At 37.4% G+C, this 16,020-nt stretch overlaps 1 protein-coding gene across 1 annotated transcript; it reads right to left on the reverse strand.

Annotated features, from left to right (window-relative positions):
- Positions 1 to 296: 296 nt before the first annotated feature.
- On the reverse strand, positions 297 to 1,073 carry LOC127082413 (uncharacterized). Its single transcript, XM_051022651.1, has one exon. It carries the CDS (start codon positions 1,071 to 1,073, stop codon positions 297 to 299), a length of 777 nt encoding a protein of 258 aa, XP_050878608.1.
- Positions 1,074 to 16,020: the final 14,947 nt, after the last annotated feature.

Genomic DNA, 16,020 nt, shown 5'->3' on the forward strand with positions numbered 1-16,020 from the left:
TGGAGTAATGTCATTGTCTATTTTATTTTTCATTTGTTAAAAAATTCTAACGTGCAGTACCAGTGCCATCAGTAAGGAACTAACATGCATTCTTCATGAAACTAACTAGTAAGTCTAATGTAAACTAACTAGCATTCTTCATATTTTCTTCTTATTGTAATGTACAGTACCAATAATATGAAATAGGTAGTACAACACATAAACTAATAAGTCTAATGTAACTAACTAGCATTCTTCATATTTCCTTCTCCATGTAAATTCCATGATCTAGAACCAACCTCCTGTAAGTTCGTACCTTAATTATCACTGTTTAAATATTGAAAAGTATTTTCAACTAACTCTCGGTCACATTTTAGTTGCGTAGGTAGTATGCCTCGATTAAGCAACACTTCTTTCTTCATATGGGGAATTCGGTAATTATTAGATCCTTTAATTTTCATGATTTCAATCATACAAGATTGAAGTGTGAGAAAAATTTTGTCAGATTGTTTGCTAGAAAAATTATCATATGAGTTTTGCACAACTTCAATGAGTTCATCAACTGATTTTGAAACTTCCTTTTGTTGTAATGATTGAATGGCATTGAAAAAACCCAGATCTAAAACATTTAAATCAGGAGAATTCGGTGGTTGACAAGATAAACGGATGTCAAATCCTCCTTCAGAAGCTGCTTTACGAAATTCTTCATCGTCAATAGAAACATGACACGGAGCATTATCTTGTTGTATATAAATTGTTTCCATTGCATGTTCTCTCGGCCATTTTTCTTTAATTGCAGGTAACACTTTATTGATTAGAAAATTTCGACTAACTTCTTTAGTGATAGAAGTAATCGGTTTAGTTTCAAGTGTACCCGAAGCTCTATTGATACTTGACCTTTTTGCTGCAACTTTTTGAACAAGAGGAAAGACGCCAATTTTTCCCGAAAATATCTCCTTATCACCGTCATCAAATCTAGGCCTAGCGACTGCTACTAAAAACATGACTTTTCCAATAAAATTTTTCTTTTTGCATGTGCGATATGGCTCATCCTCATTTTCAAGAAGGTAGTAGTTAGCTGATTTTTTGGTCATGTAGAACCATTTTTCATCTATGTGGACGATATTATGCATAGACTTAAACTCCGGATCATGAGGAAGACTAGTTTCTTCAAGCATGGACAAGCAAAATCTAAGACGATCTTTCATATTGCTATCTTTCATTTGTGGCTTTAGAGCATTTGAATGCCGACGCAAAGTCCCATCCTTTACAAACTTAAACAATGCTGTTTTGCTAATGCCCAAGGCAAATGCGAGGCTCTGAAGAGTGCTACGTTTAGCTAACGAAATATCCCGCACTTTTTCAATATCTACCGCAACTCTTTTCCGACCACAATTTTTTGTTCTTTTATGAGACGCATCACCTGTTTGAGATACTTGCTTCCAAATTCGATAAATAACATCGATGGATACCGAGTATTTGGATGCCAACCATATAACAGTTCCGGATTTTAGTTTTCCACCACAACTATTCTTTATCAATAATTGAGCAATTATTTTCCGTTGATCATTGTTTAAAAATGATCTTTTTTTCCTAAAAGTTTCAGGTTCATGTTGAACCATTGTGGACACTGCATGAAAAAATTGAAAATAATTAAGAAACAAGTATATGCTGTTACGCTGCTACTGTCTCATGTTTGTTACTACATGTTCTTATTGGCAAACAAAATATGGCTCTGTAATGAATAGAAGACAAATGATGACACTCCATTTATATTAATTTATGCATGTCTCATGTTTGTTGCTAATGCATGACTCATGCATGTTTTATATTTATAAACAAAATATGACAATGTAGTAATGAATAGAAAACAAAAAGTAATGATATGATATGAAAAAAAGATGACACAGTAATGATATGAACAAACAAAAATATAATGATATGATAAAAAATCTTACTAGCTGCAATACTTTCAGTTTCTCCATCACTTTCATATTGATTAAATTCAGTCTCCTCTCCATCTTCTTCATTTGGAATAAATTCACTCTCTGCAATTTTATAAAACAGTATTAAAAGTGAAAAAAATTAATTAAGTTGTTCAAAAATTATCTAACATAAAAGTATTAGAGCATATTACCTTCTTCCATGACATGAACTTCATTTGAATATAAAGCATCAACATCAATGTCCTCATTAATATTAAAAAAACCATGTTCAAAATCATTTTCACAATTGAACATATTAGCTTCTTCCATGTATTCTTCATTTGATGAACTACCATGTAGGTCCTTAAAAGACAAGTTAAAATTACTTGAAGAAGGATCATTTAGATTAATGGATGGTGCTATGTTGCATTCCATCATTTCATGATCAATATATGGAGTGTTTAGATCAATATTAAGAGGCATTTTTATGAGAACCAAAAGATAATGATACAGGAAATGTAAAATTTTGGCTATGAAAATGAGAACCAAAAGCTTTAGTATTTATAGAACTCACTATGAAAATGTTAAATTTCTACAGGGCGGGACCATGGAAATTTAGGCGGGTGGAGAATACAGTAAATGGACTAAGAAGTGTTGTTTTTAGGCGGGACAAATTTCTACAGGAAATTTTAGTAAGAGTAAGTGGAATATATAACCACTAAATGACTAACCATTAAATGGTATTAATAAAAATTGACTAACCATTAAATGGTTATAATAAAAATATTAATTTATTTCTAAATTAATAAATAAGGGTAAATATGGAAAAAAATGTATATTTTCCATTACTTAAATGAATATATAGCCACTTTCTTAAAGGGTGAGTTTTTTTTTTTGCTTACATATGAGACCGGAGGGAGTATATGTCGTCAACCAGGACATAATAAGAACAACTGTTTGAATCAAGGAGCAACATCTGCATCATAAGATAATATCTCCTTTTAATTTTTGTAACCTTGGATTTTTATATATCATTATCTTTTTGTTACAACAAGGTTCACAACAAACATCACTACAACATAAGCAAACTTAAAACATAACATTTCTAACTGATTACAACAATCAAACTTATGTCATCTCGTCCAAACATCATTTCCATAACATCCTTATCAGTTTTGACTCGCACCCAACAAAATATACTATCGAGTCTCTCAATACTTCTAATTTTTCCCCTTACGGTATTTTTCCCTCTTCAGTTGATCGAAACTATAAATGTTCCAGAAGCATCAACATCGGAGGTTTGTCTCTCGAATAAACCATTTTTCCATAGCGGCGACGAACACCTAACATGTTTGCAATATGATGAAATGAGATGTGGAAAAATGATTCACACAACACATCTATTTATAACACAAAAAATTGCACATTACACTGAGGCGTCAGACCAATTGGCGCATCCTCTACAAAATAAACATGGGCGCCAATTGGATTGACAACACCATGTGCTGTAGCCACTCCAATTGACGCCTCCTCTCTAAGTTTAAGAGCTGACGCCAATTGGTCTAGCGCCTCCTCTAAAAAATGGGATAGATTGAGATATTTTTTGAAATTAGGGTTATTTTGGATTTTTTTATTTAAAATTAGGGATATTTGAATAAAAATTTCTCACTTAGCGCGGAATAATTTTTTTTAATTCATTATTACGGCATTTTAAGTAATTAATTCGAATAAAAGACTTCTGAGAAGAGATTCTTCAAATTTCATTCAAATATTTTTACTGAAAATTTTAAGATTAAAATATAAATATATAATGAAAAGTAGATGTGAAATGAGAATTTCAAAAGTTTTATATCAAAATTAAAATTTCAAAAAGTTGAGGGAATAATCTTTAAAATATTGAAATTAAGAATCAGTCTATAATTTTAAAATATTTAAGGACTATTCTTGAAAACTTATAACTACTAATTTGAAAATTTTAACAAATATAGAGACTGCATTCTTCGATCATCTTTAATAGTGCAACACAACACATCTTAAAAAGTTTAAGTGAATTTCACTTTGCCGTATGTCTTTAAATATCCCATTATTTTTTTTTTCAATTGTACAATTCCTAGAAATTTATAATAGACCCCATAATTTAACCTGCATATAAATATTTTATTTATATTTAAATTTGATTTTAAATTCAAATATTACTTTAAGTTTTTTAATTAATTGCAAGAAATTTATTTAACAAAAATAATTTAAATAATTATAATAGTAAAATATAACTTTTTGGAGTTTGCCGATTCAAACCCATGAGTGATATGCCATCTATTTGATATTTTCCCTAAATCATTTAAAGTATGCCTAGAAGACAATGATGGAGGTTGATTATCTCTCATCTAAATTTCTACAAGTATCTCCTAATGACCTTGAAATGATCTTGACAAATAGTATTCCATTTATATGAAAATTTATTATCTGAATATCTTGTCCTTTCAACAGATCTTAGAAGTTTTCGGGTTAGTTGTTTGAACCAAACTTGTCAAATCTACTAGTCTTTTGATTATGTTATTTCATGTATCATTATAAGTTTACCATAATAACCATGACAAAACTTACATTTTCATGTAACTGAATAATTATTCTATTTCAAGTACAAACAACAAATGAAATCTAACATACTTGGATAATCACGTGTCTCCCCATTTATAATAACAATATCGATATTGTTAGACCTTCTCAAATATTCCGCTCTAAATATATTGATCATGAAACTTTATAAATCTCTCTAAACATTTAATTGCAATTTCTTTTTTCCAACTCGAACACATATGTAAATGAGATCTATATACCCATAAACGAATAGCAATAGTGTATTTTAGAAATCGTGAGAATTTATCTTATCACTTGTATCAACCCTCGTTTGCAAATTCTGGATTTTTTACCTAATTAACCCACATTTTCGAAGAAATTCCCAAAATAATCCACTTTTCAAAAAAATTCCCAATATGCCCCACTTTTAGAGGGAGGCGCCAATTGGATTGGCGCTCCCTCTTAAAAATTGCAAGGAGGCGCCAATTGAATTGGCTAGGGCACCTGCCCTAGCCAATCCAATTGGCGCCTATGTGTAATTTTTAAGAGGGGGCGCCAATCCAATTGGCGCCTCCCTTAAAAAAGCCTCAAATGAAAAAACTTCCAACATGAAAGTTGTAGATCTTTTCAAGACAATGAATTTGGATATAAATTTTGCAATATTTGGATTTTGTTTGAGAAAGTTATGGGCAGTTGAAGTTGGACTTCTGAGTTTTTCAACTGTTATCAGACCGATAATGTTTTTTATTATTGCATGTGTTTCTTTTAGGAATATGAATTATTGTCCAACATAACATTTAAACTAGACATCTTAAATTTTCCAATGCACTTGGTCCCACCTCAAAATAATTAAAAATGAGTGAGTTAGGTCCCTGCGAACTTGACCCAAAATTAGGGTTTCTGTCAAAATGACCTATAATGTTTTGAAATTAATGATGAGCTTCCAAGTTTCGAATGGATTTTTGATGAACATGAAAGTTGTTCATATGGCGACTGTTGTTAAAACTTGAATGGAGGCGCCAATTGGATTGGCTAGGGCAGGTGCCCTAGCCTAGGGTAGGTGCCCTAGCCAATCCAATTGGCGCCTATGTGTATGTTTTAAAAGGAGGCGCCAACTCAATTGCCGAGTCCCTCATAAAATGCCTTTTTTGTCTTATAAATAGATGCGTAGTGTGACCTATTGTTCCACAATTCATATAATCATTTGGCTATCATGTTTGGTGTTCGTCGCCGATACGGTAAGGTGATTTATGCGAGAGACAAACCTCAATTGCTGATGCTGTTTTGGAACATCACCACGTTAGATCAACTGAAGAGGGAGCTGGTTCGATGGTTAGACGGGAAAATACCAGAAGGGGAAAAAATCAGAAGTATTGAGAGACTTGACAGTATCTTTGGTTGGGTGCGAATGAAGACTGATAAGGATGCTAGGGAAATGATGTTCGGTCGAGACGATATTAATTTGATTGTTGTAATCAGTTAGAATTATTTATGTTTTCAGATGTTTTGTACTGATGTTGGTTATGAAACTCGTTGTAACAAGAACTTAATGATATATAATGATTGATTGTTACACAAATACAATGTTACAAAAAGCATAAGATCTAGATACAATGTTACAAATAGCTTAAGATATAGATATCATGTTACAATAAGCTTAAGATCTAGATGATGCTCCTTGATTGGGACAGTTGTTTTTGTTGTGTCCTGGTTGACGACAGATACTACATAATCTTATCACTTTATCTGTGGAATCCATCTTTGTTCTTATACGTGTGCTGTTTGGCCTTCCTTTCTTCTTTCTACGCATCTCTTCATTGTGCCAAACAATGTCTCCTTCATATGGAGGCCAGTAATCCTCCATTGGTAGTACTGAAAAGCTTTGACTATATACATTCATGATGGTGTTGGCCTTGTACACATCAGATAAATGGGTGTAAGCGTCTTGACGAGTATAAGCGCATGCTGCAATGACATGGGAGCAAGGTATGCGGAAGGCCTGAAATTTTCCACAATCGCACCAACTTCTGTGTAGTTTAACCGCGTAGGCTAAATTTGGTCTCCCCTCGCTGTTGCCCATTGTTTCCTGGACGCTGAAATTTTGTCTATGACGGTCAAACACTGTTACAGCGTGTGTCGTAGCTTTGATGCTCTCCTCTTTCATGACCTTCATGCAACATTCACTGAATACTTGTCCGGACATTAACACTGCACTCCATCTTTCACCTCTGCTTGCGAACATAGAAGCCAACCTATAATAGGTTGATCTTACCAAGGCGGTTATGGGCAGGTTTCGAATTCCTTTGAAAACCCCGTTCATGCATTCCACAATGTTTGTTGTCATGTGGCCCCATCGACAACCACCGTCAAATGCTCTTGTCCACTGCTCTACTGGGATGTTATTTATCCATCTCCCCGCGTCTTCATTAGACAGTCGAATCTCATCACGATAATATTGAAAAGACGGTTGAGTTAAAGCATACCCAACATTCACCACCTTCTTGCGAAGATTCTTATCTTTTATAGCACGCATGAAGTTTTATGCAATGTGTCTGATACAGTAGACATGTGTAGAAGGAGGATCATGCCATCCGTTGTCATGGTTGTTGTAGGCACTTTCGATGGCAGCATGTCTATCAGAAATCAGACATAGATTGGCTTGTGGAGCGACATGCGTTCTGAGATGTCGAAGAAAGAAACCCCATCCAACAGCCGTTTCACCTTCAACAAGAGCAAAGGCAATGGGAAATACATTGTTGTTACCGTCTTGTGCAACTGCCATGAGCAACGTACCCTTGTATTTTCCGTATAACCAAGTGCCATCAATTTGCAGGAGAGGTTTGCAGAAAGCGAAACCTTTGATGCACGGGTCAAATGCCCAAAAGAGACGGTGAAATATTCTATTACCTGTAGCACAGGTTGTAACACCCTTCTAAAATACCCCAATATTTAATTAAAACAACATATAAAACTCAGAGTAATTATGCAGTTAAGGGTGTCACACACAAACACTGTACACCATTCACCAATATAACGGTCATGCTCTTTATTGATTCAAAACATAAGCATTTGCATAAAACGCAGCGGATAGAAATCTCATCAATCATGTAAAACATTGCATGTAAAATGGTTCATAACCAACAATAAAACATTTAAAACAAGTTAAAACATCCCATCCCGATGTTACATCTATCAGAGCACGACCCACTAAGGAGACTACACTAGACTCCAAGCATTAGCTTCTACTCAACTCATTGCTCGTTACCTGAAAAATAGTTGTAAGGGTGAGTTCCTCAATCGATATAATAAGCATTATAAATTATCATGTCATGTTAAGTAAATAACACATTTCATCACCCAAATCAGATTACACATTCAGCAACGGCAACATCAACTCAATCATACTCATACTCAATGTCAACACAACCACACGTATAATATTGGAATACATCCATTCATATTATACGCCATACATACGTTATGCAATGAGACTCCACACATGCGGTACCGACTATTCTTGAACATATAGTTCAAGCTCACCGATCAATCCAGATACGGCTACTAAGCTCACTAGTCCCACTCATTTGAGACCTAGTGACTCACTCACTAATTCCTCACTATGGGAATTAGCTACAGCCCCAAAGGCTATGCTATGCACACTAATCACCTAGCATGCAAACATCAACAACAACTCCACAATGATTCACTCACTAATTCCTCACTATGGGAATTAGCTACAACCCCAAGGGCTATGCTATGCACGCTAATCATCTAGCAATGCAACATCAACGACAATCCACAATGGACATATGCTCACACTCTAAGCCATACAATAGTCCATTCACAAATACATGCATAATATATACATTCACAGCATTATGCATACCATCAGACATCATCAACACATGTATCAAAACATCATATCATGTCAAATAATTAATCACAGTATTAGCACACTCTACTAATACCCTTACTGCTCAAGACAACGGGAAATAATCCCTATTACATCGTACACCAATATAGGCAACCATCAATTTGGCACACAACATTTTAAATAACAATTTTTCCACTTTGCAACAGTGTTAACCGGTTAACGCCCTGGGTTAACCGGTTAACGCAGGCAGAACACGCTTCCTGGCAATTCACAACAGTGTTAACCGGTTAACGCCCTGGGTTAACCGGTTAACGCAAACAGAACATCAGATTCTCAGAAACACAACAGTGTTAACCGGTTAACACCCTGGGTTAACCGGTTAACGCAGACAAAACAGCAAATTTACACAATTCAAAACAGTGTTAACCGGTTAACACCCTGGGTTAACCGGTTAACGCAAGACAGAAAGCTGTTCCTGCGCTAACACAAGGCAGAATGCAGAATTTCCGCATTTTCCGCCGTTGGAGGACTTCCGGACCTCCGATTCCAATTCCGTGAAAAGCTATACGTTCGGGAAATCACTACCCATCCGATTACCGATTAAATTTCAGATTTAACACAACTTATTCATCACAATTTTCAGCATTCCTAATCCCAATTAGGGTCAATTCAACGGTTTATCACTACCCATTACATGCTAACCCATAATACCCATTAAACGACGATAAACCCCCCTTACCTGAGTTAATCCGGCAACTTTGAGCTTTCAAGCTTTTCCGTTCTCAAACCCTTGCTCTCTAGCTCTTCCTCTTGCTCTGCCTCTTTCAGCCGCTTCTCTGAGTTTCACGTGAAAACCTTTTCTTTTTCAAAATGAGACTTTTCTCTTATTTCCAACTTATATATTTTCCAATAATTATTATTATCCCAATAATAATAATAATTCAATAATTCCAAAATAATAATAATAATAATCCAATTATCTAATTAAATTAATAAATATATTATTAACTTAATTTAAATAATTACCATATTATTATCGGGGTGTTACAACTCTCCCCCACTAAAAGAGTTTTCGTCCTCGAAAACATACCTCAAGCGAACAACTCTGGGTAAGACTCCTTCATCTTACTCTCCAGTTCCCAAGTCACATTGCCACCTGCTGGTCCTCCCCAAGCTACCTTCACCAAGGCAATCTCTTTACCCCGCAACTGCTTCAACTCTCGATCCTCGATCCTCATAGGTGATGTTTCAACAGTCAGGTTATCTCTCACCTGTACATCATCTATTTGGACTACATGCGACGGATCATGAATGTACCTCCTCAGCTGAGACACATGAAAAACCTCATGCAAATTCGCAAGCGACGGCGGTAAAGCGATACGATAGGCTACCTCTCCTATCCTCTCCAAAATCTGATAAGGACCAATAAATCGAGGTGTCAACTTTTTCGACTTCAAAGCTCGCCCAACACCAGTTATCGGAGTAACACGAAGAAACACATGATCTCCCTCTTGAACTCAAGTGACTTCCTCCTCTTATCATGATAACCCTTCTGACGACTCTGAGCAATTCTCATCTTCTCCTGAATCATCTTAATCTTTTCCGTAGTTTGTTGAACAATCTCCGGTCCAACCACAACACTCTCACCGGACTCATACCAACATAAAGGTGTCCGACATCTCCTACCATACAAAGCTTCAAACGGTGCCATACCAATGCTCGAATGAAAACTATTGTTGTAGGTAAACTCAATCAAAGGTAAATAACAATCCCAAGCACCTCCCTTCTCCAGAACACAAGCCCTCAAAAGATCCTCCAGTGACTGAATCGTCCTCTCAGTCTGACCATCAGTCTGCGGATGATATGCAGAACTTAATCTCAGCTTAGTTCCCAAAGCCCTCTGCAAACCTTCCCAGAACTTCGATGTAAATCTAGGATCTCTGTCCGAAACAATACTAGACGGAATACCATGCAAACTTACAATCTTCTCAATATACAACTCGGCTAATCTCTCTAACGGATAATCCATTCTGATCGGAATGAAATGAGCCGACTTTGTCAATCTGTCAACAATCACCCAAATAGCTTCAAAATTCTTACTTGTCCTCGGTAAACCAGAAACAAAATCCATACTGATACTATCCCACTTCCACTCTGGAATAGCCAACGGTTGCATTAGCCCAGACGGCTTCTGATGCTCAATCTTTGACTTCTGACAAGTCAAACAGGAATAAACAAAACTCGCAATTTCTTTCTTCATTCCCGGCCACCAAAATAACTTTTTCAAATCATGATACATCTTCGTAGCTCCAGGATGAATACTCAGGCCACTACGATGTCCTTCTTCTAGAATACTCTTCTTAAGTTCGGTAACATCCGGAATACACACCCGATTACCAAATTTCAAAATGCCATTCTCATCAACTCTGAATTCACCACCTTGACCTTGATTCACTAGAGTCAACTTATCAACCAAAAGCACATCGGATTTCTGACCCTTTCTGATCTCATCCAGAATACCACTCGTTAACTTCAACATTCCCAATTTAACACTATTGTGAGTACTCTCACACACCAAACTCAAGTCTCTAAACTGCTCAATTAAATCCAATTCCTTAACCATTAACATAGACATATGCAATGATTTCCGACTCAATGCATCAGCCACTACGTTTGCTTTACCCGGATGGTAATTCAAACCAAAGTCATAATCCTTCAGAAATTCTAACCATCTCCTCTGTCTCATATTCAGCTCTTTCTGATCAAACAAATACTTTAAACTTTTATGGTCACTGAAAACCTCAAATCTTGACCCATACAAGTAATGCCTCCATAATTTCAGAACAAATACCACAGCTGCCAACTCTAAATCATGTGTCGGATAGTTCCTCTCATGAACCCTCAGTTGTCTCGAAGCATAAGCTATAACCTGCTTACTCTGCATCAACACACCACCCAAACCCAACAATGAAGCATCACAGTAAACCTCAAATGATTCCGACGAACTCGGTAATATCAGAATAGGAGCAGTAGTCAACCTTCTCTTTAACTCTTGGAAACCTTCTTCACATTTTGAGTCCCAAACAAATGCTTGCCCCTTTCTAGTCAACATCGTCAACGGTAACGCCAACTTAGAAAATCCCTCAATGAACTTCCTATAATAACCAGCCAAGCCAAGAAAACTTCAAATCTCAGCAACAGACTTCGGAGCTTCCCACTTAGACACCGCTTCTATCTTAGAAGGATCAACAACAACACCACCTCTTGAAATCACATGACCAAGAAAACTAACCTCTTCTAAACAAAATTCACACTTTGACAGTTTAGCAAATAACTTCTTTTCTCGTAGAACTTCTAAAACCACTCTCAAATGCTCAGCATGCTCTTCTTCAGATTTCGAATACACCAAAATGTCATCAATAAACACCACCACAAACTTGTCTAGGTACGGATGGAAAATCCTATTCATATACTCCATAAATACTCCAGGCGCATTAGTCACACCAAAAGGCATTACAGAATACTCATAATGTCCATACCTCGTTCTGAAAGCGGTCTTCTGAATATCCTCAGTTTTCACACGTATCTGATGATACCCAGATCTCAAATCTATCTTGCTGAACACACTCACACCAACCAACTGGTCCATCAGATCATCAATCCTCGGTAAAAGATACCGATTCTTGATCGTCACTTTGTTCAGTTGCCTGTAGTCCACACACAACCTCATAGTACCTTCTTTCTTCTTAACCAATAACACTGGTGCACCCCACGGTGACACACTCGGACGAATAAACTTCTTATCCAACAGATCTTCCAACTGACTCTTCAATTCAGTTAACTCAACAGCAGACATACGGTACGGAGCCATCGATATCGGTCTAGTACCAGGTACCAAATCAATCGAGAACTCAACTTCACGCTCTGGCGGCAATTCATTCACTTCTCCCGGAAACACATCAGGGAAATCACACACCACAGCCAGATCACAAATCACCAGTTTATCTTTAGCCTCCAAAGTCGCTAACAGCATAAACAACTCTGCCCCATTTGCTACTTCCTCATTCACCTGCCTCGCTGATAGAAACAAATCCTTTCCTTCCTCAACCTCAGGAAATATCACAGTCTTATCAAAACAGTTGATATAAACTCGGTTACACACCAACCAGTTCATACCCAGAATAACATCAATCTGCACTAACGGAAGACACACAAGGTCTATCCCAAAGTCTCTACCAATACCAAAAATACTCAAAGGACAACTCAAACAAACTGAAGTAGTAGTCACTGAACCCTTCGCAGGAGTATCAATCACCATACTACCCAACATCTCAGATATCTCTAACTTGAGTTTCACAGCACAATCCAAAGATATAAAGGAATGAGTAGCACCGGTGTCAATAATAGCTACAAGAGGAAAACCATTTATATAACACGTACCTCTGATCAAACGATCATCTGCAGAAGTCTCAGAACCCGATAAGGCAAAGACCTTGCCTCCTGACTGATTCTCCTTCTTCGGCTTAGGACACTGTGGACTGATATGACCCACCTCTCCACAGTTGAAACAAGTTACAGTCTTCAACCGGCACTCTGCAGCCAAATGACCACCTTTGCCACACTTGAAACACTTCATCTCAGCACTGGTACACTCATGGACACGATGTCCAGCCCGACCACATCTATAACACTTAGCAGGGGCACTAGAGTCTCCCCCACTAGGTCTCTTCATCCCACTCTGTCTCTGAAAACCTTTGCCAGCTGCATACGGTTTTCCACGATCATTCTGATTCTTGCCTTTTCTATCAACCCTTTGCTGATAGCTCTCTGCTCTGGCTTTGGAATCCTGTTCAAAAATCCTGCAACAATCAACCAAGTCAGAAAACACTCTGATCCGTTGGTATCCAATAGCCTGCTTGATCTCGGGACGTAACCCGTTCTCAAACTTCACACATTTCGAAAATTCTCCAGCAGCCTCATTATAGGGAGTGTAATATTTCGACAGCTCTGTGAACTTAGCAGCATACTCCGTAACAGACTTGTTACCCTGCTTCAACTCTAAGAACTCTATCTCTTTCTTTCCTCTGACATCTTCTGGAAAGTACTTCCTCAGGAATCTCTCTCTGAACACAGCCCAAGTGATTTCAGCATTCCCAGCAGTTTCCAACTCAGTGCGGGTAGCAACCCACCAATCATCAGCTTCTTCTGACAGCATATGCGTACCGAACCTGACCTTCTGGTTATCGGAACACTCAGTCACTCGGAAGATTCTCTCGATCTCCTTCAACCACTTCTGAGCGCCATCTGGATCGTATGCTCCTTTGAACATTGGAGGATTGTTCTTCTGGAACTCACTCAGTTGACGAGCAGCTCCCATTCCCACCACATTCGGATTCCCTCCAAGTACTCCAGCTAGCATACCCAGAGCCTCAGCAATCGCAGCATCGTCTCTACCTCTTCCAGCCATCTCTATTCTGAAAACCCAACGAGCTAAACAATAAGTACTGATAGGGTTACACAACACCTATCCCGTACAGGGGAAACAGAATAATTACGACTCGACTCGACCGACTATGCTCTGATACCACTAATGTAACACCCTTCTAAAATACCCCAATATTTAATTAAAACAACATATAAAACTCAGAGTAATTATGCAGTTAAGGGTGTCACACACAAACACTGTACACCATTCACCAATATAACGGTCATGCTCTTTATTGATTCAAAACATAAGCATTTGCATAAAACGCAGCGGATAGAAATCTCATCAATCATGTAAAACATTGCATGTAAAATGGTTCATAACCAACAATAAAACATTTAAAACAAGTTAAAACATCCCATCCCGATGTTACATCTATCAGAGCACGACCCACTAAGGAGACTACACTAGACTCCAAGCATTAGCTTCTACTCAACTCATTGCTCGTTACCTGAAAAATAGTTGTAAGGGTGAGTTCCTCAATCGATATAATAAGCATTATAAATTATCATGTCATGTTAAGTAAATAACACATTTCATCACCCAAATCAGATTACACATTCAGCAACGGCAACATCAACTCAATCATACTCATACTCAATGTCAACACAACCACACGTATAATATTGGAATACATCCATTCATATTATACGCCATACATACGTTATGCAATGAGACTCCACACATGCGGTACCGACTATTCTTGAACATATAGTTCAAGCTCACCGATCAATCCAGATACGGCTACTAAGCTCACTAGTCCCACTCATTTGAGACCTAGTGACTCACTCACTAATTACTCACTATGGGAATTAGCTACAGCCCCAAAGGCTATGCTATGCACACTAATCACCTAGCATGCAAACATCAACAACAACTCCACAATGATTCACTCACTAATTCCTCACTATGGGAATTAGCTACAACCCCAAGGGCTATGCTATGCACGCTAATCATCTAGCAATGCAACATCAACGACAATCCACAATGGACATATGCTCACACTCTAAGCCATACAATAGTCCATTCACAAATACATGCATAATATATACATTCACAGCATTATGCATACCATCAGACATCATCAACACATGTATCAAAACATCATATCATGTCAAATAATTAATCACAGTATTAGCACACTCTACTAATACCCTTACTGCTCAAGACAACGGGAAATAATCCATATTACATCGTACACCAATATAGGCAACCATCAATTTGGCACACAACATTTTAAATAACAATTTTTCCACTTTGCAACAGTGTTAACCGGTTAACGCCCTGGGTTAACCGGTTAACGCAGGCAGAACACGCTTCCTGGCAATTCACAACAGTGTTAACCGGTTAACGCCCTGGGTTAACCGGTTAACGCAAACAGAACAGCAGATTCTCAGAAACACAACAGTGTTAACCGGTTAACACCCTGGGTTAACCGGTTAACGCAGACAAAACAGCAAATTTACACAATTCAAAACAGTGTTAACCGGTTAACACCCTGGGTTAACCGGTTAACGCAAGACAGAAAGCTGTTCCTGCGCTAACACAAGGCAGAATGCAGAATTTCCGCATTTTCCGCCGTTGGAGGACTTCCGGACCTCCGATTCCAATTCCGTGAAAAGCTATACGTTCGGGAAATCACTACCCATCCGATTACCGATTAAATTTCAGATTTAACACAACTTATTCATCACAATTTTCAGCATTCCTAATCCCAATTAGGGTCAATTCAACGGTTTATCACTACCCATTACATGCTAACCCATAATACCCATTAAACGACGATAAACCCCCTTACCTGAGTTAATCCGGCAACTTTGAGCTTTCAAGCTTTTCCGTTCTCCAACCCTTGCTCTCTAGCTCTTCCTCTTGCTCTGCCTCTTTCAACCGCTTCTCTGAGTTTCACGTGAAAACTTTTCTTTTCAAAATGAGACTTTTCTCTTATTTCCAACTTATATATTTTCCAATATTATTATTATCCCAATAATAATAATAATTCAATAATTCCAAAATAATAATAATAATAATCCAATTATCTAATTAAATTAATAAATATATTATTAACTTAATTTAAATAATTACCATATTATTATCGGGGTGTTACAACTCTCCCCCACTAAAAGAGTTTTCGTCCTCGAAAACATACCTCAAGCGAACAACTCTGGGTAAGACTCCTTCAT

This window comes from Lathyrus oleraceus, chromosome 5 (assembly GCF_024323335.1).
Source record: "Lathyrus oleraceus cultivar Zhongwan6 chromosome 5, CAAS_Psat_ZW6_1.0, whole genome shotgun sequence".
In the NCBI taxonomy this organism is placed as follows: Eukaryota; Viridiplantae; Streptophyta; class Magnoliopsida; order Fabales; family Fabaceae; genus Lathyrus; species Lathyrus oleraceus.